At 39.9% G+C, this 24,864-nt stretch overlaps 2 protein-coding genes and 1 long non-coding RNA gene across 3 annotated transcripts; all 3 read left to right on the forward strand.

The window, feature by feature from the left end:
* The first annotated feature begins 3,422 nt into the window (after positions 1-3,422).
* On the forward strand, positions 3,423-4,163 carry LOC125895629 (uncharacterized). The gene is made up of 3 exons (XR_007450188.1): positions 3,423-3,607; positions 3,873-4,052; positions 4,149-4,163. It is a non-coding gene; the product is annotated as an uncharacterized LOC125895629 (long non-coding RNA).
* Positions 4,164-9,526: 5,363 nt separating this feature from the next.
* On the forward strand, positions 9,527-21,033 carry LOC125895625 (complement factor H-like). The gene is made up of 10 exons (XM_049587626.1): positions 9,527-9,681; positions 10,911-11,087; positions 13,895-14,083; positions 14,363-14,545; positions 14,645-14,839; positions 14,957-15,136; positions 15,981-16,148; positions 16,581-16,748; positions 20,041-20,361; positions 20,630-21,033. Exons 1-9 carry the CDS (start codon positions 9,612-9,614, stop codon positions 20,055-20,057), a joined length of 1,347 nt encoding a protein of 448 aa, XP_049443583.1. The 5' UTR covers positions 9,527-9,611; the 3' UTR covers positions 20,058-20,361; positions 20,630-21,033.
* Positions 21,034-22,354: 1,321 nt separating this feature from the next.
* Positions 22,355-24,400, forward strand: LOC125895627 (complement factor H-related protein 2-like). Its single transcript, XM_049587628.1, has 4 exons — positions 22,355-22,555; positions 22,987-23,169; positions 23,582-23,761; positions 24,057-24,400. Exons 1-4 carry the CDS (start codon positions 22,486-22,488, stop codon positions 24,269-24,271), a joined length of 648 nt encoding a protein of 215 aa, XP_049443585.1. The 5' UTR covers positions 22,355-22,485; the 3' UTR covers positions 24,272-24,400.
* The last annotated feature ends 464 nt before the right edge of the window (positions 24,401-24,864 follow it).

Raw genomic sequence — 24,864 nt, forward strand, 5'->3', positions numbered from 1 at the left:
TTCCACTGCTACGCGGATGACACCCAGCTCTACATCTCCTCCAAACCGGACTCCATCCTCCCACCTTCCTCCCTCACCAACTGTCTCCTTGAAATAAAGTCCTGGTTCACATTCAATTTCCTCAAATTAAATAGTGACAAAACAGAAATGTTAATAATTGGCTCTAAATCCACTCTCAATAAATCCAATAACTTCACCATTCCATTCGACCACTCCTCCATCTCCCCTTCCCCTCAGGTAAAGAGTCTGGGTGTCATCCTCGACAGCACACTCTCCTTCACAGCACACATTAACAACATAACCCGGTCTGCCTACTTCCACCTTCGAAACATCAACCGCCTCCGCCCCTCTCTCACCCCTCACACCACCGCCATTCTGGTTCACAGTTTAGTCACTTCCAGACTTGACTATTGTAATTCCCTTCTGTTTGGCCTCCCCCAGAAAACCCTCCATAAACTTCAACTGGTACAGAATTCAGCAGCTCGCATCATTTCAAGAACACCATCCACTCACCACATCACACCCATCCTGCAGCAGCTCCACTGGCTCCCCATCACATACCGCATTCAATACAAAATCCTACTCCATACATACAGAGCCATCCACAGTCTTGCCCCTCCATACCTCTCTGATCTCATTAATATCTCTGTACCTACCCGTACACTCCAATCCTCTTCCTCCATCCATCTCTCTGTCCCCTCTGCTCGTCTCGTCACCATGGGGGGCCGAGCATTCAGCTGCTTGGCTCCCCAGTTTTGGAACTCCCTCCCCCCTGACCTCCGCAACACGGACTCCTTACCCCTCTTTAAAACCAGACTGAAAACCCATCTGTTCAAACTCTCATACTCCGTCTGATCCTTGCACTGTCCATTGTATTTTATTGTTTGTTTTTATCCCTGTTTTTATGCACTTCTGTACTTTTGTAAGGTGACCTTGAGTGCCATGAAAGGCGCCCTTAAATAAAATGTATTATTATTATTATTATTAAATGTCTAAAATCATTTTACTTTTGAATCATGTCAGTCAGTGGTCACTCTTCATTTGCCTTTTTGTGAACAAGGTTATAATCATGCTCGTTTCTATTCTTCAACGGCAATGATATGTGCAGTACCCGAGGTTGAAAATGGTTACGTACCTGGAAATATCCAAGGGTACAGAGAACATGAAGTCCTTCACAAGGTATTGTGAAGTTAATCATGCGTTTTTGACATTACTGTTATTTTGTATCCATATTTGGGAAAGTGGGGAAAGAGCTTTTTGTCCAGTTAGAGTGGAAAGTTTTAACTCCATTCCACCCTAAAATCCCAGAAACAAAAAACGGATTAACTGTGGAAACAAACTGGCAATCTCGAACCATCCGCTATCATATCTGATAGCGATACAGTCTTTAACAGCAACAGACAAGATATCAGGAGTTCTGGTGTAGCCAGTGGATATCCAGGCCAAGACTTCCTCTTTCATGCAGCGCTCATAGTTTACAGTTTGATTAACAATTTGAGACAACTCCAGTCAGCTCCTCAGCTTATCACCATAAACAGATATCTGCATATGAACACAGATAAATTAGGGGAAAAAAAGTTAAATCATTGTCAGACAACAGCTTCCAGGACTGCATTTTGGCCAATGCATGGCACCTTTTTGGCTCTCCACAAGGACTGTTTACCAACCCAAGCCTGCTATAAAACCTAGCTGGTCAATCCTACTCAGACTACAAATGGAAACCAAGCCCTTCCAGAATCTCCAAATCTAAAGGAGTTTATGCAGTCACTTCATTGCACTATTACTCCTGGTCCGTCTATGGGGCTCATTGCAGAGAAAAAAAGACCTGTAAACAATAGGGTCTCTTTCTCTCTCTCAATCCCCTTTGATATTCTTTGTGTCTGTAGTGACAGGCATATGAAAATCAAGTCGGTTAAAAAGAAGAGATGTCACAGCTTCATATCATGTCATATCAGTGGGGTACAACAAATGCACTATCATAGAACATGGGGATGACTGATTCATTTCAGTGAGTCAGCCGTGATTCACAAATTTATTCACAATTCATTCAACTACCCACATTGTTATGATACAAAGCTGGTTGAAAATCGGGTAAGTATGCCTCTAACTACAAGGTTACATCATGGTCACCCCCATATACACCTCTTACCCCACAACATAAATACAGACATTGACAGAACAGAAACTGTTGGCGATCACATTAAAAGAGAAAATAAGCAGCAGCAGATGCCCCAATTTTGTTGGAAAACAACCAGTCAGGTGATCATTACTACTGTGTAATTCTACTACCACTCTGTGAAACACTTTAAATCTCTTGGTGTTTTTGTTTGCAGCCCCATTGTTAAGTTATGTGTGTGTGTGTGTGTGTGTGTGTGTGTGTGTACTAATGTAGCCCACTTATGTAACATTGAAGCAGTTTCTTTATACTGCTGGCAGTAACAACACAGTCAACGTGTATAGTAGTTCATAACTGATTTTTTTTTATTACAGAAATCACATACGACAGAGACAAGATGTGCCAAATGCAAAAATAATCACCAATGACAAGCAGACATACAAATACAATGAACGGGCCAGATATGAGTGTGAGGAAGGTTATCAAAGACGATTTACTCTCACCTGTGGGGAACGTGGTTGGAACAGGAATGCACAATGCACAGGTAATGTTTTGTTGTTTGTGTTTTTTGTTTGTTTGCAGGGGGGGGGGGGGGGGGTTACATTTTAGTGTAACTATATCATTTTTTTTGCTGTGAAAACATTCAGAAAGCTACGATTCCGCTGTTTGACGTGATATGTGTGGCTTCTCGCTATGACGCACGGTCACGGAGAAAAACCACAAAGAAGAACAGGTGTGAATTTGGATGCACTATGGGTCGTTCAGGCCCATAGGGTTAAATATAAATGGAAAAAATACAAATTAAAACATGAATGGATGTGCAAATATACTAAGTGAACTGTTAGGACTTCCCACAGCTCCTCTTACCTCTTTGCTGTCTCTCTGACACAGATGCTCTTGAGCCTGTTGCACTGATTCTGGATGGACTCCTTGGCCTGCTGCTGCATTTTCCCAAAAAAACGGGACAAATTGTGTCCCGGGAGAGATTTTTTTTTTCCCAGGACAGCTGATGAAAAAAGAGAACAATTCTGGGAAAAACGGGATGCGTGGCAGCTCTAGTTTGATGAGTTTGACAGTGATTTTGCATGCATTTATTTTATGCACAGAGAAGAACGTTTCTATGAACACATTTGTAAATGAGGCCCATTGTGAGGCTGTGTTTAGGCACAGGAGTGCCTTGAGCTAAATGCTAATGCCAGCATGCTAACATACTCAAAATGACAAACTAACATGCTGATATATATGTAAAGGCATAATGTTTACCATAATGTTTAACTATCTTGTTACTCACTATCCTGAATATGCTAACATTTGCTATTTATTGATGAACAGCATGCCCAACCCCTGAAGTTCGACATGGATTTGCAGTTGGCCCCTACAATGGCACAGTGTACTACACCTGTGATGAAGGCTATAAGCTTTTCAGCAAAGGCTGGTGGGCTGAGGCCAAATGTAATGATGGCGAGTGGTCTGGATTTGAACTATGCATCGGTAATGACTCTTTAATGTCTCACAGGTCTTGTAACCAGCATTAAGCCAACCAGAAAAGCTGTTTGTCATTTTTAGGTTTCATTTTAGGTAATAACATGAAAAATCAGTAAAGGTTTATAGAAATACACAAAGATAGAAACAATGAGTATTTTTTTTACAAGTGATAGCCTTGATGCATTTTGAAGGGAGAAATTTGTTTATTTATTGCTAATACAACATTTGTCAGCAATGATATATAGACCTAACTGGTTGTAATTGTATTTAGAAAATGAAAAGTGTGGAAAGATTCCTGTGATTCCTAATGCGGATGTGACACCTCCACGTAGAGAAGACCAAAGCTACAGGATTACCTGTAAGGAAGGGTACACCGCTCAGGTTGAACGCTTTACTTGTCGCCAGGGAAAATGGCATTTTGGTGGATTTTCCCTCAAAACAATCTGTACACGTGAGTCATCTTCTGTCTTGTATTATCACATGTACAGTTTTAGGTTACGCCATGGAATCTTTTTATTAATACTGTACATGTTTTCATCTCTTGCAGCAAATGCAAATCTCTGCAGTCCCCCACCTAAAGTTGCCAATGCATTTGTTGTGACTCCATACCAGGAGGAGTACTTGTCTGACTCCACAGTAACTTCATGCATATGCAGCACCATGGGAGACGGAATCCTTGTTGCCAAGAAAGCGCAAAGGGAATCAAAAACGAATTCAAAACACGAGGCCGGCTAACAGGCAACAGTGGCGCTGGCCTGTGATTGCATTACCTTTCTCCTTCAGCAGTTCTCTCCACCTGGGAACGGCTACCCCTCGTTTTTTTTGCCTTTTCAATTCCCTTTTGCGCTTTCTTGGAAACAAGGATTCCGTCTCCTGCGATGCTGCATATGCATGATCCTGCACTATGCTCAAAGAGTGGGACTTTGTTATGTGGCAGTAGTGCCGGGGTAGTAGCAGCGCCGCTAACAGCGGCTAACAGTTGTCAGCTGCGCAGTGAGGCGAGGAGAGGGATGAGGTGTGTTGAGCCCCTTGTCAGTCAGTCAGTACTCCATGAAGTATTGGATGACATGGCTTTATCTATGTTATCATAGCTTTTTGGTACACAGCAGCTACCGTTGTTGCAATATGTGTTTGAAAAAGTGAGGTGCTAGAGTGCGCTATCCGTTTGAATGCAATATATGATGTCATCGTTAGATGGGAGAAAATCCTACACACTGTGGCTTTAAGGTTAGAGAAAAATCATGATCTTTTGGTTAAATACAGGAAAAGTATCCATGGATTAGTGACACAATGTGTTCATTAACATTTAACAGAAACCACAATCTTTCCTAACCTTAACCAAAGTGTTTACGTTGCCTAAACCAAAGCACATGCTGGACTCAGGATGTTGACCCTGACTCTGGTGTTGAAGACCTGTGCTTCCAGGAAGTGATTGTGTTTGACACCACAATTTAAACAGGGGAAAACTAATTAGTAACATGTTAAATATTTTCAAGGAGACAGAACTTTAACAACAAAATACATAAACTTCAACACAGACAAAAATAGATATATGGATGGGGATATCATAAAGTATCGATGTGTCATATCTGGTGTTGATGGCGATGCAACATGTGCCAATACCAAGTAGAATAAATCAGCAGAATGTAAGGGTAAGGAGAAAGTCAAAGAAGATGAAAAGGATATGTTTAAATTTCTTTTAAGCCCACCTTAGCACAGTATTCACAAACAATATATAGGTTGAAAGAGAAATGGGTCACCACTGTATTCACTCCTCCTTTCCATACTGGTCATAAAGACATCACTGTAAAAAGATGGGGGACAAAATCCACAGTCACTGCTTTGTGTAAAAATGCATTTTTGAGTTATAGGTTATTCACCAAACAACACTATGAATAACAAAACATGAGAAAAATAAAACATGCTTGGGGATGATGAAAGAGTTTTACTGCAAAAACCAGACAGTGTCTGAGAACTGGATGCTTGATTTACACACACTGCTTGTTGAGATGTGATGCTGAACACAGAAATTTTCTCCCACAGCTCCCACTGAGGAACAGTGACGCTGATTTTGTTGGAGGTCTAAAGAAGTCATTTTGCATCGGTTGTTTGGAGAAAGAAAAATGCATTTGTTGTCTGCATTATTCACACTGATGAGTCATTTGATACACAATACATGATCATGATACATAGAAGTGTTGGACAGTGAATTACTTTATTAATCATTTGTGTAATAAAGTGATCTGAAATGATACAGCTTTGCCATATTGAAAAAAAGATACAGAAATTACAAAGCCTTTTTTATTGTTATTATCGTTATTATGAAAACCCTATGATGACTAAATATATGAAGTGTAAAAAGTTATGGGGGAGGCATTTAGAGCATTTAGGGTGTGAAAGTGTGCTCAGAGAAAGTTTTTATTTTATTGAAGTACAATATGCTGACTTTTCAGCATCTCAGTTGCAACGTCAGAGGACCTATTACAGACACCCCTGGTTCGGGTAATAAAAGTCAAAGGTGTGGACTCAAGTCCCAAATTTGATGACCTTTGACTTGGACTTTACCACCAATGGTTTGTGACTTTACATGGACTTGAGCCTATAGACTTCAAAATACTAGATACCTTCCCCTGAGCCCAAAGATTAAAAAATAAAAGTGTGTCACAAGTATATTCCTTTCACTTCCTTTCCCAATCAACTCACATTAACACTACTGATTCCCAGCAGTCGACGGTTAATTTCACAAATCTACTTTGTCTGAACCAATCTGACAGCATCCATACCAGTCAAGTTGCAGGAGTGAACCATGAAGAGCATTATAACAGCATTATAACATTACGCTGCTCAGTGTCAGTTGGAAAAAAAATGATACCAAAGTCATTTTATTTACATACAAGAACTATGCAGTGGTCAACAAAAAACAAATTTGAGTATGTAAAACGTGGGGGTCAGAAATTACAGACAGAGAAGAAAAGCTCCCAAATAATTTGTTTTAAGAAATACAGTTTTTTAAAGCATTCATGAGTTTTGTAAATTTAATATATTACGACTCTGTTGATAAAATGGTTTTACATTTGGTGAAAAGACACAATATGACTTTTTTAAGACTCAAAATTTAAAGTGTAGGACTTGGGACTTGATTTGAGACTTGTCAGTCTTGACCCAGGACTTAAGTGCAAAGAATACTTCACCCACAAAATGATCATTTGGGGAGACCAGGATTGGTTGGCTAAAGGGGTTTAGTTGGCACACAGCTGCTTTCTGGTCTTTGCTTCTTTGCTTTCTTGACCTGCACTAGTCACAATTTTTAAGTTTTATGCTATCAAAAGTAATCTGTGGACTAAACATATTAAAAAGCTATATTAGAGATATTGGAAATGTGATACTTCTAGTTAATAGACAAAGGAATCCACTACATGTTGATATAAGATTTAAAAATCTATCATGATTGATGGTAGTTAGCTAACATTACAAAGTTGGGTCAAATGTGCATGGGGTTGTGTGGCACACTGACTTGGGGGTTGGTTGACACATGCTAACCTACTGTACAGTTAAAAATTGTTGTATTCTTTCATTATCTGTAACAGCTGAGCCTACTCAGGGTTGTGGGGCAGCTGAAGCCTATCCCAACTGATACTGGGGGAGAGGCAAGGTACATCCAGCAAAGATCCAGGCTGTACCTGGCTCTACCTTAAATGATTTTAACTATAATGTGCGCGGGCCGGGCGGGGCACGTGTTTCCGTATCTGCAGAGCTCCAGATATAGCTCCAAACTTCTACACAGTAATTCAAATATGGCAGTACAAGTGATGAGTATAGAATGTGCAGCGATTTATGTTCCAGTATGTGTTTTGTTTTCCCCACAACTGCAATGCACTTGGCCAGCTTTGTTCTTCCATAATTGATCTGAGGTTACCAGCAGATTTTGTTGTCTAAAATCACACCCAGAAATTTAGTTTCATAGACTCTTTCCACATTAACATTATCAACTGTCATCTGTACTTTTGTGCCTGTACTGCAGTTTCCAAACAACATAAATTTAGTTTTGTTCAACTTTAAACACAATTTATTTATGCGAAACCGTTATTTTAATTTACTAATTTCTGTCATGACGTCCTCCAAAACTGCTGCAGATTTTCCTCAGAACAAAGAGCACTAGTGTCGTCTGTGAATAAAACTAATTTTAATTTTCTGGACACCATACATATAATTCATATACAACATACACAGTTTTGGACCTAATAATGACCCCTGTGGGACCCCAACAGTTACGTCTAGGTATGATATGTAGTCACCCAGTTGCACAAAGTGTTGCCTGTGTCCCATGTAGCTTCTTACCCAGTCCAACACAACCCCTCTATCTAATACCATATCTTACCAGTTTTTTGAATTGTATGTCATTGTTTATGGTGTCAGTGTTTTTTTTAATCTATAAAAACTCCAACTTCATAATTTTTGTTGTCAGTACAACCAGTAATTTTGCCATTGATGTTGATCTGTTTGCTCTAAACCCATATTGACTGAGAGCAAATGATACTTTTCAATTAATTGATCCAACCCCCTAATAAACAGTTTTTCTAATGTTTTAGAGAACTGGAGTAATGCTATAGGCCTGTAGTTGGTGAAATGATGTTTTTCCCTAGCTTTATATAATAGAATAGCTTCAGCAGTTTTCATTTTTTGTGGAAATGTACTGGTTGAGAATGATAGGTTACACACGTAAGTTAGTGGGTTTGCAATTCTGTCAATGACTTTCTTGATTAACGTCATATCAATTCCATTCCAATCAGTAGATGTTTTATTCTTACATTTGTTTACTATAGCTATGGTTCCTTTTGTTTCCACAGTGTAGAGATAGATAGAGCTTGGATTTCTTTCCACGTAGTTTTCAACAACCTTCCCCTCTTTTGGATGCTTTCCCTGATTTTTTCAGCCAACTTTGGACTAACATTGACAAAAAAATCATTAAACCCACCAACCACCTCATTCATATTATTTAAGGACTTGTTATTATCAATAAAACGTTCAGGATGAATTTTGTTGGTTGAAGTGTTGAAGTGGTTGAAGTGTTCCTAATAATATTGTTTAATATATTCCATATGTGTTAAATATTGTTTTTGTGATCCTCTACTATTTGGGGATAATAATCAATTATGTAACTTTATTAATTAACCCACACAAGCAATTTCAACTCAATATGCACGTCATCTATTATGAATATCATTCTGTTAATATTTCTGTATTGTAGACACACCAGGAATAAAACATACACACCAGGAATAAAAAGGAAAGAGAAAACAGTGAACCTGAAAATACACCATCACAAAGTCTGATAATAAAATGCTTTCAGCAAAACAATTTTTGGCCTTTTATTAATTGTTGGTTTTGATCTTTTCATGGAATTTCTTGTCCCATTTTCCCCATTTGTAAAAAACAAAACAAAACAAAAAAAAATCATCAGACTCATCTTTTCAATATTTTATAGTAAATACTTTTCAAAACTCAACCAAAACTACATGTTTTTGTGGCCTAAACCCAACAACATGTGAAACACAGGCCAGAAACCCGCTCTCACATATTAAAGTCCTGTGCTTTTTCCGTCCAACCATCCATCCTGACGTCCTCTGTAGGGCTTCTATACAGAACATCTCACTTCCTGAACTGACCGAACATTGCCAGGAAGCTTCATCTAGGCAGTTATCAATAATTGCAGGCCAAAAATGTTTTAACAGAGATTATTTATAACTGTAAATTCATTTTAACTGTTTAAACAGTCATTTGCAGTTTATTATGAATTAGACTGATGGGATACTGAACAAATATGCTGTGTGCACAAAGGATGCTGTATGTGAGCACTTCAGGAAGTTCCAGTATTGCAAACAGTACGTGTGTTGCAATGTGACCTGCGTTGTACAATCCCGCTGGGCAGTCCATGTTGTGAACCTTGGAGCACCCTGAGGACTCAAACACACAAGAATTCTGCTCAGAAAATGACGTTTGTCAAAGGACCATGAGATTGTCTGTAATCCTTCTGTTTCTCCAACTGTGGGGGAATGTGGAAATCTCTTCATCACAGAATGGTAAGTAGGAGTGTTATTATTTAGCTCTGTGGAGATACAGTGTTTGAGTAAACAAACAGTACTGTATGCATAAAGACTTATATGAAAACTGCATGTTTTGATTTTATAATACTGGTATTATATTCTGATGTTTTCATATGACTCTAAAAATTGGATAGATATGTCATTAACACTGACTACTGTAAAGTGAATGTTTTGCAGTTTAGGTGGAGGCCACTGTCTGTCACAACATACTGTCGTATCATCTTAATTAACTGTTTGGCATTTTATAGACAATTTACAGACAATTCTTGTCTTTATTTTTATTTTTGTTATGAGTGACCATATGAGCTTGCACATTGTTGCAAGGTCTTTGTCATGCTTTTTTCTTTAACTTTGTTTATAAGGATTTGTATGAATTAATGCCAAGCAGCAACCTCAGGGGATGTAGTTCCTCTAATGGCCACTTGAGGTTGACTTCAAAAGTGAGTCAGTTACTGTAGAAATAAATATGTTCACAGCCTGGTACAAAAAATGGTTTTGGTCTCTACAGGTAATTTCCCCGTTCATGACAACTGTGACAGGTGTGACAACTGTGCGGGGGAGGGGGCATTGTTTGTATAACTCACCCATTTATATTCTGTTAAAGCTTAAAGTTACACATAATTAAGGGTGGGGGCACTTTCAGTGACAGGCTGTCTGCTAATAGTGTCCTTGGCTTCTCAGTCAGATCTGCCTTCTCATTCAAATATGGTCACTTCTGGCTCCGAACTTGAGGCGTCAAAATGGGAGTCCACAACCCAGTGGGTGATGTCACAGTTGCCACTTCCATTGCTTTACACAGTCTGTGGTTAATGCATGTTATCCATGCATCCCTCCATTTAAACACACAAACTGGTTGAGTCAAAATAATAATCAGATGTACACCACCTGCGTAAGAAGATGCATTGTGTCAAAATGCTGTACCTGGTGAAGATGATGTAACTGAAGCGATGTTCATGTACATGGTAATTATTTTGGGAGTCCTTCAGTGCTGTTGACATCCTGTAATTATACAGTTGTGTTCGGTGTCCGGCTCCCTCTCATTCCTTTGTCCATCTGTATATGATGAAATCTGGTGGTGTGGTGGTAGTCGATGAGGGATGAGGTGATTGTACCCGTCTACCTGTGTATACCCTCCACCCCCTTTGATGCATTCAATATAAGACTGCAGAGCTTTTCCGTTCATGTGTTTTGTTTTTGTCTCTAAGCATGTTCGAAGCTTCCAGATGTTCCTCACGCCCAGGTTTTAGATCAGCAACAGCAGTACCAAGAAGGAGACCTGATACAGTTCACTTGTAAACCTGGTTATACTGCATCAGTTCCAGCCATGAAATATTTATGCATGAGCGAGGGCTGGCGGGTAGTTCGTCAAGGAACATGCTACTGTAAGTTGACTGTCTGTATGTTATACTCTTTCTAATAAAATGGGAGCGCTTACACCACAGTGATGTTGACAGGTTTTCGGTGTAGTGAGTCCCTGGCACCCAATGGTGGTCATTCCAATGGGTCTCAGGGAAACTGTGTTGGTCCCCAGTAACTATTATGTGTTTTGACAAACTGTAGTGTTAAACTCGAGTTTGATGTTATATGGCTCTAATTATGATTTTATTCATGTGTGTTGAAAAAATGTCTGAGAATTTAAAAAAATCGTAAATTTACAAAACATTTTACATCTCGAGTTTAACAGAGAGAGCGCCAAAATAATGTTGGTTGTGATATGTGGTAATCCAAAACATTTAAATTAGATATTGTATAAATTTAATAGTTCGACATTTTGCAAAACATGCTCATTCTCTTTGTACTGACTACGTTTTCCTGTCACTCATTGAGACTGTTAACAAAACAAGACCTGGTCTTGCGCAAGACATCTGAGCAAATGGTGAGAAAATGGTGGCTGCTGGTGAGAATATTTTTCAACACAGCACGGGGCGGGATGGTAAAGCATCATTAGTCATCATCAATGTTGGGAACGTTACTTTAAAAAAGTAATTAGTTGTAGTTACTCGTTACTTTCCCCAAAAAGTAACTGAGTTAGTAACTGAGTTACTGCACTATAAAAGTAACTAATTACCAGGAAAAGTAACGATAGCGTTACTTTTTTATAAAATGCTCAAATATGTCAAATTGCTTGGACACACCCCCTTAGTGGAACTGTATGTAATGAAACTCAACTGTGTCTAATGAAACTCAACACTGAATATGTTAAATAAATGAAATTGACACTTAATAGAATAAATCATTATTATGAAACATTGCACACTTATCTACACTGCATTGTTGTGTGGGACAACATAACAGACGCAGACAAATTCAGTCTTATACAGTGGAACACCAGAACACAATAGATGGTTTAGAACTATTGCACAGGCCACAGGCCGCTGGTATGCTGGACAAGATCTGAATGATGAATCTGCACACTGCCTTTGAATCATCCCCCTCTTGAAGTCAGATCTTTTAACCCTCTCTCTTTCTACAAATCTTTATTGTATTCTTTCCATATTTCGCCCACTTGTTAGCGAAATAGTTAAAGAACCTCCATTAATCGCGCAATTTAAATGTGAAAAGTCTTATTGACTGGCCGTCACCTGTGTGTATGCAGAGAAGGAGAGGGGCGGAGGAAGCGGGGCTTTGGAGACATCCTGCAGTCATACCATCATGTGTTTAAATAACTTATTAGACAGATATACAGAGAAAGGCGACGTTTAGAGGGTAAGCCCAAATAAGCAACTCCACTTTAGAAACAAGCCCTTAAAAACGCAACACGCGACTACCAATATTTGTAAGCGACTTCACAAAAAAACAAGCCCACAGCCGCGGCTAACAAGCGGACCTGGCAACCCTGCTTGTGTGCTTGTGAATACCCGCCCTACTCTGCCTCTGATTGGTTTATGATGAAATTTTACTCTCTCTAAGCTAATCATCATCACTTATGTGGTCTCTCCCTCCCTCCCCCCTCACCTGCCCTCACCAAAGAAGAAAAACTTTAGAGCTCCGCTGAGAAGGAGCTTGCTTGGGTGAAAGCCGCTTCAGTGAACTCCAGTAAAACCGAGTAACGGCGCATTTTATTGTGAGTAACGGTAACGGTGTTATAACCGGGGAGACAGTAACTTTTTTGATTATTCGTTACTCGTTAGTAACGCTGTTATTCCCATCACTGCTCACCATCTACATGAGTGAATACAACATCTGCTATCACAACAGAAACTGTGACGTTACATTACAGAAATGTCTGTTGTAATATCCTACACATTTGCAAGTTCCAGTATATTTTAAAATATAAGGTTATTGTGCACTGACAGTCCCTGGTGACTGTTGTGCTTCCGACACACAGCACACAAAGCTTCAGCAAGCCGGGGATGGGGGCAGGTTGCCAGGCAGGTGTCAGATCTGTGCAAAGCAATGCAGGGCTCTCAAGTCTCACGCTTTGAGAGTGTGACACACGCATTTTAACCTTTTCACACTCTCACCCTCCACACCTGGTATTTCTCATGCATAAAAAAAATTATTATGATAACACTCACGGAGTTACATCGCTGTATATGCAGGGACTTCTTGCAAGACGCTGTGGGTACTGTACTGGAGTTTGCCAGGCTCCAGCCAATAAAAATAAGACATAGCTACCCATCAGCCAATCAAAAAATAACATACAGCTACCATCAGCCAATCAAAAAATAACATACAGCTACCTATTAGCCAATCAGAACATAACATACAGGTACCTATCAGCCAATCAGAAAATAACATTGCTGTATCCGGGTAAGATACAGGTGATCTGACTGCAGCAAGAAGAGGGTGCACACACAAGACGGGGGTACCTTATCACATGTGTACATCTCATCATTTGATTTTGTAGCCTACTGAATGAAATTACTTGTTGCACAAATGAGAGCTCATTTCGGGGAATATCAGCTTTTACCTAATAGTTAACCACATTTGAACTTTAGCCAACAACTACTGTGCTTATGGGGTGGTGGCTTAGTGGGTAAAACAGAAGCTTCATCAAGGCTTTTGCCGCAGTGGCTCTGGTTAGTCTCCGACCTGTGGCCCCCCCGCTGCATGTCACCTAATACACAGATGCAGGTGTGATAGTATAAGGTTTACCAGAAAATGACGATCCCATACTTCCTGACCGCACTCTCACGTCAAAGATTTTTAGTTTTTCATTTGATAACATCTGTTTTAATCTTTTCAGACATCACTTGTGAGGCTGGTGTGATGCCCCCTCATCTCAATGTAACTGGACTACCACCAGCAAATGAAACAATGAAGATTGGACATAAATTACAGTTTAGCTGTGATGATCAATATACAATGGAGGGGTCTACAGAAAGTGAATGTTTACAAACTGGGCAGTGGAGTGCAGCCTTTCCAACTTGCACTGGTATGTTCACTTTCTTGGAAGGTTAATTCCATACGCTAATTTCACTCAGTGCTTTATTTGCTTTTTTTATATTCCCCATCCTTTCAGAAAAACTTGAATAGTGATTTAAAGTTCAATCCATAGAAGATAGAAAAAATGAATGAGGACAAAATCTAAATATTTTATCTTTGATTAAAGACACAGGAGATGGATGTTGACACATGGAGTACGTCAAATCTCACATTAAGCTCAGAGCATGACACGCTAGTTATAATCATACTTGTGTGTATTCTTCAACAGCGATAACATGTACAGTACCCAATATTGAAAATGGCAACGTACCTGGAAATATCCAAGAGTACAAAGAACATGAAGTCCTACACTATGAGTGTAATGCTGGATATAAACGTGCTGAAGAGAGACCTTCAAAATGCACAAAACTAGGAATAAGAGCAGAGTGGAGCCCCACACCTGCATGCGAATGTACGTATAAACTGATTAATGCAATTTATTGGTTATACCGCACTAATTAGTTCAATTTGGTGCTAACAGATAATATGTTTAATTTCCCAACAAATGCAGCAATAAAATGTAAACTGACACTGCCGCCAGTGGAGGGAACCAGGTATGAACCTACTCACAGAAATCTGTTTTCCTCTGGTGACACACTGAGAGTCATATGTGGAGAGAAGTACTGGATTTCTACCCCTCAAGACGCCTCAGCAGTAACTACATGCAAAGATAATGGAGAATGGACTATCAGACCGGTGTGCCAAGGTATAAAACTACATGGGCTTTAGTGCCATAGACAGATTATGAGCTTCTCTACTGTGCTTGTAAGATTCATTCACCCATGATGATGATGATGACAATCAATTGTATCATTATTACTAGAGGTAAGATGCAGCAATCAAAGACCGCAACATGTGCAATCCTGGCAAGTCAACTGGTGGCAACGAATAGGATTGGGTGACACTGTAAGTTATTGGTGTAGGGATGGCTACAGGAGGACAGGTGGTGCCACCTGGGCCACATGCACCAGAGGCGGATGGAAACCAGATCCACTTTGTCAAGGTATTGTGAAGTTAACCGTGTGTTTTTGACATTACTGTTATTTTGTATCTATATTTGGGAAGGTTGATAAATTAGGATAAATTAGAAAAAAAGCTAATAAAAAGCTGAATCATTGTTAGACAACAGGTCCCAAGATTGCAGAGAAAAACAGACTTGCAAACAATAGGGTCTGTCTCCCTCGCAATCCCCTTCGATATTCTTTGTGTCCGTAGTGACAGGCATATGAAAATCAAGTAGGTTAAAAAGAAGAGAAGTCACAGCTTCATATCATGTCATATCAGTGGGGTACAACAAGTGTACTTTGAAATCTGGTCTGCACCTGCCAAAAGGTTCAGTACCTGGTACACTATCGTAGAACATGGGGATGACTGATTCATTTCAGTGAGTCAGCCTTGAGTCACAAATTTATTCACAATTGATTCACATATACTACCCACATTGTTTTGATACAAAGCTGGTTGAAAATCGGGTAAGTATGCCTCTAACTACAAGGTTACATCATGGTCACCCCCATATACACCTCTTACCCCACAACATAAATACAGACACTGACAGAACAGAAACTGTTGCCGATCACATTAAAAGAGAAAATAAGCAGCAGCAGATGCCCCAATTTTGTTGGAAAACAACCAGTCAGGTGATCATTACTACTGTGTAATTCTACTACCACTCTGTGAAACACTTTAAATCTCTTGGTGTCTTTGTTTGCAGCCCCATTGCTAAGTTGTGTGTGTGTGTGTGTGTGTACTAATGTAGCCCACTTATGTAACATAGAAGCTGTTTCTTTATACTGCTGGCAGCAGCAACGTGTACAGTATTTCATAACTGATTTTTTTTATTACAGAAATCACATGCGACAGACAAGATGTGCCAAATGCAAAAATAATCACCAATTACAAGCAGACATACAAAAACTATGAACGAGCCAGTTATGAGTGTGAGGAAGGTTATCAAGGACGATTTACTCTCACCTGTGGGGAACGTGGTTGGCACGGGAATGCACAATGCACAGGTAAAGTTTTGTTGTTTGTTTGTTTTTTTGTTTTGTTTTTTATCTCTGTCTTTGCATGCATGGATTTTGAATACAGTTTAAGAAATTATGATATCAGCTAAATCTGTCAAACTTAACTCCAAGTCAATTTCAAATAAAGTGACTTTGTGATCATTCAGTCAGAAAACAGTGAAGCTCCTGTCTGATAAATTAATCACAACAAGGGGGAAAGTCCAAACTAATGTGATGTCATCAGCATCTGCGTCTGTTCTGTATGAAAGCCTTCCCCTTCAGCTGACGAAATCCCCACTAAAACAAATCATTCCATATAACGAGAGCTGTTGAACATTGTGCTGATCTTAATGTAACATAACTAAGATCTGGAATCAAAGACAGTTACATTGTGATGTGCCACTTTTACTTATGGTGAAACTCCTTTTTTTTGTTTCCCAGAGATAACGTGCGACAGAAGGGAATACAGAAACACAGAGATAGTTGGGAGCTATAAGTACAAATACAGGTACAATGACCAGGTCCAGTATATCTGCAAGAATGGTCACGGGGGAAGTTTTAATATGACCTGTAAGGAAACAGGTTGGATCGGATCTCCAGACTGTACAAGTAAGACAATAAAAACACAATACAGTCAAAAGTACAATATTTTGCTTTTTCCATCCCTTTGTAAACTGATATTTTCAGGCTTACGCCACAATTGAGGATATTTTGAACAGGCTTGTTGTAAACACACAACTAGTCGTCACTCATTTAGCTCCATGCCTCATGTCCAACTTTACAAATTGCCTGGCAAAAATATCCTCAATTTCTTCATTCTTAAAAGTTCTACATTTTGATATTTAAAGACTTTTGGTAAATGTCCCATATTACTGTGCTCATTCTGAAGCACTGCAAGATATGAGATGGGACAAGGGGAAGTACCTTACTTTCTGACTCTGTCTTTAATTGCTCTTTCTATAGTTTCAGAGTTTACTTATGTTTTTATTGTACTTTATCCCTCTTATTATTTATATTTATTTTTACTTTCCCTGATTATTTGTACTTTTTTCTATCTTTGTGATGCTGCAACAACCGAATTTCCTCACTAAAGGGTTCAGTAAAGGCTTTACTTATCTTATCTTCCTTGGAGACAAGACATCTTATATGAAATAGTTTGTTTTAAACCTGCTAAATTTCTCACTGAGCAGTGTGCGCCCCATATTTGCTCTTTCCTTTGCATTTTTGTAAACAAGTTATAATCATGCTCGCTTCTAGTCTTCAACAGCGATAACATGTACAGTCCCCAATATTGAAAATGGTTAAGTACCTGGAAATATCCAAGGGTACAGAGAACATGAAGTCCTTCACTATGAGTGTAATGCTGGATATAAACGTGCTGAAGAGAGACCTTCAAAATGCACAAAATTAGGAATAAGAGCAGAGTGGAGCCCCACACCTGCATGCGAATATATGTATAAACTGATTCATGCAATTTATTGGTTATACTGCACTAATTCGTTAAACTTGGTGCTAACAGATACTTTGTTTAATTTCCCAACAAATGCAGCAGTAAAATGTACAGAGAACATGAAGTCCTTCACTGACCTTCATTGACATTACTGCATTTCCATATTTGGGAAGGTACAACAGGTTCCAAGACTGCATTTTGGCCAATGCATGGCACCTTTTTTGCTCTTCATGAAGACTGTTTACCAACAGGCAACCAAAGCCTGCTAAAACCTAGTTGGTCAATCCTACTCAGACCACAAATAGAAACCAAGCCCCTCCAAATTCCCCAAAATCAGGAACTAAAGGAGTTTATGCAGTCACTTCATTGCACTATTACTCCTGGTCCCAGTCTATGGGGCTCATTGCAGAGAAAAAACAGACCTTTAAACAATAGGGTCTGTCTTCCTTGCAATCCCCTTCGATACTCTTTGTGTCCATAGTGACAGGCATATGAAAATCAAGTAGGTTAAAAAGAAGAGATGTCACAGCTTCATATCATGTCATATCAGTGGGGTACAACAAGTGTACTTTGAAATCTGGTCTGCACCTGCCAAAAGGCTCAGTACCTGGTGCACTATCGTAGAACATGGGGATGACTGATTCATTTCGCAGAAGCGTTTGCAGTCAGCGTTGATTCGGAATATATTTTATCAGAAGTTGTAGTGAAACATCTTCTGAAGCATAGCTAGGGCACATCATCAGTGATGTTACCTGAGGTCATTGGGTGTTTCAGGTCTTTCCAACATCAGACACCCTCGCTCAGGCGACCGAGCTGAGGTTGACCAGGCCTCAACTTGTGCCCTAGCAGCACTTGACCACAGATCTGCCCTCTTTATCCAGAGCCACCTAGAGGCTATCTCTGCCGCCTCTGTGCTGTTGTAGACGGCCCCCCTCCTCCTCTCACCTGTAATGCTGAGTGCAGTGCATGCTTTGCAGAGAGACTGTCCTGCAAAGCTTCTGCACCCTACCTCCACAGGCAGGCACCTTGCCTTCCAGCCTTGTCTGTGGCAGTTACTGACTAGGCTGTCGTATTTCTCTCTCTTCCGCTCAAAGACCTCCTCCATCCACTCTTCCCATGGCACAGTGAGCTCCAGCATGACAACGTTCTTTGTTGCATCTGACACCAGGACGATTTCAGGTCTGAGGGTGGTCTTAACGACATGCTGAGGGAACTTGTGTTGACTGCCAAAATCCACTGACAGCTGCCAGTCCTGTGCAGTGTTGAGAAGCCTTGATGTTGCTCTAGGTGTTTTGTCTTGGCTTCTCCCCAGCTCTGATGAAGTTGATGTTTTGCTTCATGGGTTTTGTCCTCTGACAGCTGTTGATGGCACTACAGATGCTCTTTGCAATGGTCTTGAGCACTGGGTCATGTCTTCATCGGTATCAGCCTTCCCCCAGAGCTTTTGGGCAGCAACTCAATATGTGCTCAAGGGTTCCCTTTCTCTGGCAGAGGGGGCATGCTGGTGTATTGACCAAGCCCCAGCAGTGCAGGTTGGATGGGCTGGAAAGGGCATCGTAGACAGCCTGGAACAGGAACTTGATGCGGTGTGGCTCTGCCCGCCAGAGCTCAGTCCACGTGATCTTCCTCTCCACAACCTGCTCCCATCTAGTCCAGGCACCTTGTTGCGCCATTCCCACTGCTCTGCTGGACCTCTCCTCCTCAGCAGCTGCTCTCACCTCATTCTGGACGAGTTGCCTATCCCCCTGCCCTTCGTCTTGTCAAAACGGGGGGTGCTATGGTTCCTAGTCCAGCCCTTCCTCTGGCCATTGTTCCCACCAGGACTCCACGGCGTAGCCATGACTCTGCCAGCTCAACTGCAGCCTCTGCTCTCCACTTACTGCCAGTCTTGACAGCTACCCCTGCCCCGGAGACTTTGGGGTCCATTGATCCACAGAATTGCAGCACCTCCCTTGCACACAATACTTTGAACTCCTCCTCAATGGATTTCAAGGGGAGTGTCAGTTTGCAAGTGTTTCCATAGAGGTCGATGTTGCTCAAGCTCCTCAGCAGTCCTAACCATCTCCTCAGGTAGCGGCTGACTCTCCTCTCCAGATCTGAAATGGTGGTGATCGGGAACTCATAGAAGGGCAGTGGCCACAGTATCCTTGGCAGCATCCTATGTTGATAAATCCATGCCATGAATTTTCCTGGAAGGCCAGACTTGTCAACATCCTTCAGCCATCCCTCTAGCTCCTCACAGGTGTTCTTAATGGAGGCTGCATCCCTGAGGCTGCTGTCGAAGAACTTCGCCAGGCTCAATTTTCCAATTTTGTCCCAATTTTTGAAGCGACTTACTATACACTGTCATTCGTGTTTATCACCTCTGAATGTTTCAAATAGACACACATAATGTAACTCTTAAATCTGTCCAAATTGTTAAAAATATTTCCTCTTGTGTGTTTTCTTCAGCAGCAATTGACATTTAGAGAACTGAGATTGAAACAGATAAGTGCCTGGAGATATCCACAGAAGATGAAGTCCTGTTCTTTTGGTCAGTAGTGGATCCAGAACATGCAGTGATAGGTGGGCCTGAAAAAAACTGGATGGGCCTGGGTTTATTTTGAGCTGAAATATGTATCAAAATGATATGGGGTGAATAAACCCATAGTAAATCTTGTAGTACTCTTTGTTTATCATTGTGTTTCATCTATGTATGTAGACAGTATGAAATAAAGACTTAAAAAAAACCTTAGGTTTTTGATCCACAGACAAAACAAAAAATAACAGCAGGTGAAAACAGTAGGTCAGTGTGGAGCAATGAGGGGATGAACACTGACTTTTGGTTACTGTTATCGGTTACTTTTATTGCCGCTTGTTATGGTTCTGTGCATTGAAGGCTATTCTTTATTCCATTTCTGCACATTGTGATGTGTCTAAGTCAGATATGTGACCAAAAATATTTGTCTTTATTTCAAAAGTGAAACAATAAATGTTGCTTTTATGTTTTTACTACATTCATTTGCACTTGTTTATAATCTGTCATTACCAAAAACAAGAGAAAAAGGTTTGCGATAGGCTGCTGGCTGCTGTCTTGCCCGCCTATGTTTCCTCATTTTAAAATCTGACCCAATTGAATTTGTCACTAAATAGCCCTGGTTTAAACTTACGTACTTACTTACTATGAACATGTTACACATTTTTTGTTTGTTTGTTTGTTTGTTTGGTTTTAAATATGAGCTATAGTTTTATTTACATGTGTCAGCCTCAAAATTACACCGTGAATTTAAATCAATTTTCATGTTCATCTGACAATGCTATTGAAACTGTTTGGTGCCAGTTCCCTCATGACCAGAATGCTATAAAGCTACTCTAATATCTGAGAAGATATTCCAGGCTGTGTAACAGTGATGATTTTGTAATTGTTGTGAGGTACTCTTAAAAACTGGTCCGCTTGACTGTTACACCTCTGTAGCTGCATTCATACACACAGGTACAATGGCTTCTGCAACACATCAAAATCCATATTTTCTTTTTTTCTTTTTTTATTAATTACAGGCAAATAATAATGTACATAGCACAGATGATATGACAATATAGTCTCACCACAAATAGACTTATACAGAACAAAGTGAATAAAAGAAAGGGCATATAGACTTAAGTAAGATCACATCAATAGTTCAAATGATTAAGGTGATAGTACTAGTACAAAAAAAAATAAATTTATATGACAGGTAGAGCATTATTATTATTCTGTATCTTTATATATCTTCATTCTCTATATACGTGCTGATTTGAAGCATTATTTTTTTCCCATAAGAAATTTACTTTGCACTGTATTTTCAGGAAAAAATTTGTTCTTGATTGACTTTAAATATAAATATTTTACCCAGCAGAATTATTGTATTTATTATCTAGGACCCAATAAAATGTTTAAAGTTGCAAATGAAAACAGTCAGTCATGAGGAGACGAACACTCCTCAAATTGCTACTTGAAACAAAATGAAATATCATATTCCCATCATGTTTTCTACGTTATTATTCAGTGTCTGAGGTTCTTTGGCGCTTCTTTTTCTTTGGTACACCCTCTTTTTCTGCAGTGGTATATTGGCATCTGACTGGAGAATCAGCGCCGCCTGCTGCACCCACCCATCAGAATTATGACATTTTACTGAGTTACTGAGTGACTAAGTTTTCATGAATTGTGTAGATCTGCCTTGTCTTGAACCTGAAAACATACCATAAGAAACCTAATAATAGTTCCAAATATTATATCAGACAAAAAAAAGGGCCACTTCTATGAATTGTTGGTTTTGGTCTTTTTATGGGTTTTGTAATCCCCTTGTTTTCCATTTGAGGAAAAAAAAGAACTACATTTAACACAGTTGACTTGAATTTTGAATATTTAACCACAACCATTTTTTGTGGCCTAAACCCAACATGTGGAAGGCAGAACAGAAACCCGCTCTCACATATAAAAGTCCTGTGCTTTGGCCGTCTGATCATCCATCCCGCGGTCCTCCACAGGACTTCTATACAGAACATCTCACTTCCTGAATTGACCGATCATTGCCAGGGAGCTTCATTGAGGCAATTATCAACAATTGCAGGCCAAAATTGTTTTGACAAATGTTCTTTATAACTGTGAACTCATTTAAACTGTTTAAACTGTTGCCTGAGAACACAGTCATTTGCAGTTTTTTATGAATTAGACTGATGGGATACTAAATAAATATGACGTGTGCACAAAGGATGCTGTATGTGAGCACTTCTGGAAGTTCCAGTATTGCAAACAGTGTTGCAATGTGACCTGTGTTGTACAATCCCACTGGGCAGTCCATGTTGTAAATTTTGGAGCACCCTGAGGACTCAAACACACAAGAATTCTGCTCAGAAAACAACGTTTGTCAACGGACCATGAAGTTGTCTGTAATTCTTCTGTTTCTCCAACTGTGGGGGAATGTGGAAATGTCTTCATCACAGAATGGTAAGTAGGAGTATTTTAATTGCTGCAGTATTAATGATGTAGCTTTCTGGAGATACAGACATTGGGCGTGGATAGGTGTTTTTGATTAATTTTACAGGATGCTGAGAAGGGTAAAAGATTTAGTCAACACTAAGGGCACCTCTCATACTAGATTTGAGAAGAATAACCTCTATATTTAATCAGTATCTATGTTGATATGTCATTAACATTTACTAGTGTAAAGGCTTTGCAGTTTGGGCGGAGTCCAGTTTATGCAGTCTGTGTCCGTATACTACCTTATAATCTTAAAATACTTTTTTGTGCCCAGCAGCCAAAAAGAACTTTGGATGAGCCAGCTCCACAAACGCCTGCCTTTTTTACAATACTACTCATGTGCCATGCGTCACAATGTGTGTAATCTCCTCTTCCTTTCCCATGTTGCTGTTTATTAGCATGTGCAACGCTCCCAGACGTTCCCAACGGCCACATTTCAGAAGACACCAAAAATACTGAGTACCAAGGAGGACATGTGATACATTTCACCTGTGACCCTGGTTATACTGCATCAGGTCCAATCATCAAATATGTATGCTCGAGTGAGGGCTGGCTGGCAGTCCAACAGGGAACATGCTCCTGTAAGTCAAATGGCTTTCTGTATGAATTCCTGAACTGAATGCCACCGCATTAACATAAGGTCTATAGAAGCACCAGGTCTAACAAACAGGAGATGTTGTGTACATATCTTGCTCTGCCTTCTTAGTTGCAGAAATTTTCTCATGGCAGATCACTCTATGAATATTTGTTTTCATGAATTACTTTGTGCAAAGTAAAAGAGTAAAAGAAAAAACCTTTGAAAACTAAAGCCAGTAAAAGTGGTGGACACTGTCTCAATATGTGAGATGCAGGACAAGGGACAAAAATACTGCATAAAGATGAACACCCAGACATCTCTATTATATGAGGATGACTGTATTCTTAATAACTACTAACACTGCCACAAGTCTTTGATGAGCTAAACGTGTGCTGTTGTTGCTCACATTCTCTCAGCGACTGTAAACTGTGCGAGTCCACCACCTCTCGCAGATGGAGACGTCAAGTACACGCTGAAAAGTGAGTACAGCCACGATGAAAGGGTGGAGTACGTGTGTCAATCGTACTACACCATGGAGGGTGAGCCTTACAGAACATGCATCAATGGTGAATGGATCGGACAGATGAGATGCCTCAGTAAGTTACTGTTCTCTTTTGGTATTGAATTATGCGCAGTGGTTTATTGTTGTCAAAACAGTGTCAGACCTAAATGCAGTTCTTGAGTGTAACATTTAAATCTGCTGAATCTTGAAATTAATTCTGTTGGTCAGTGGTTACCAGTGAAGGAAGGCCAGTACAGAGGAGATATGCTCCCTCCTGGTACCACTGAGAAATCTTGCTACTGCATGTCCAAGTAGTCCAACAATAGTTGTGTATTCAGCATGCTTATTATGTCAATAACAAAATGCTTTCTATCCCGTATCTCCCACAGAGCCCTGCACAGTGAATGACGACGACATGAGGCAACACAATATCGCATTAAAATATGCAGATCACCACAAGATATATTCAGCCCATAATGATTACATCGAGTTCAGGTGTACCAAAGGACGACCTGTCGGCACAATGCGTCAGAAGTGTGATGATGGTGTGATCCTCCTGCCGTCATGCGAGGAACGTCGCACTCTCTTGCAGTCGATATCATGAGCAACCTATTACATGATGTACTGTGGTGCCCGGTTACATTATGCACTGCTTTTTAGGCATGACCAAGAGAGGAAGATGTTTTAATTTGTTCTCTACCATTATGAATAAAGTTTGAATTTAAGTCTGAAAGCTGTGACTTTAATGTGGATATTCAAGTGTATTAAATACTTTTTTACCAATTATGCAATGAATGTTACTGCAGAACTTTCTGTGAAGAGGCTTGTAGAAAATTCATTTTGCATCCTTGATTATTAAGAGAACAGAACAAAGTTTACTGACATCCTCATATAACTGTCCCCTTATGATATCCTAGAGCTATTACAAAATAAAATAATCATTACAGACTGCTTTTCTAGAGGTGCCAACAATTACATTACATGGCGCGGACCTCGACAGCTAATCCTGTCAGGACTGACCATATACTGTAGATTGCACACTGATGAACAAAGAGTCAGTACTTTATTAATACAGATGAGAAATTGTACAAAAACAAATATATATTGAACCGCTTTGGTCCAGAGTGAGAAATTTCCGCAGCTTTAGGACGGATTGCCCTGAAAATTACTTTAAACATTCTTGATCCTCAAAAAATT

Source organism: Epinephelus fuscoguttatus, linkage group LG10 (genome assembly GCF_011397635.1).
Source record: "Epinephelus fuscoguttatus linkage group LG10, E.fuscoguttatus.final_Chr_v1".
NCBI classification, from domain to species: domain Eukaryota; kingdom Metazoa; phylum Chordata; class Actinopteri; order Perciformes; family Serranidae; genus Epinephelus; species Epinephelus fuscoguttatus.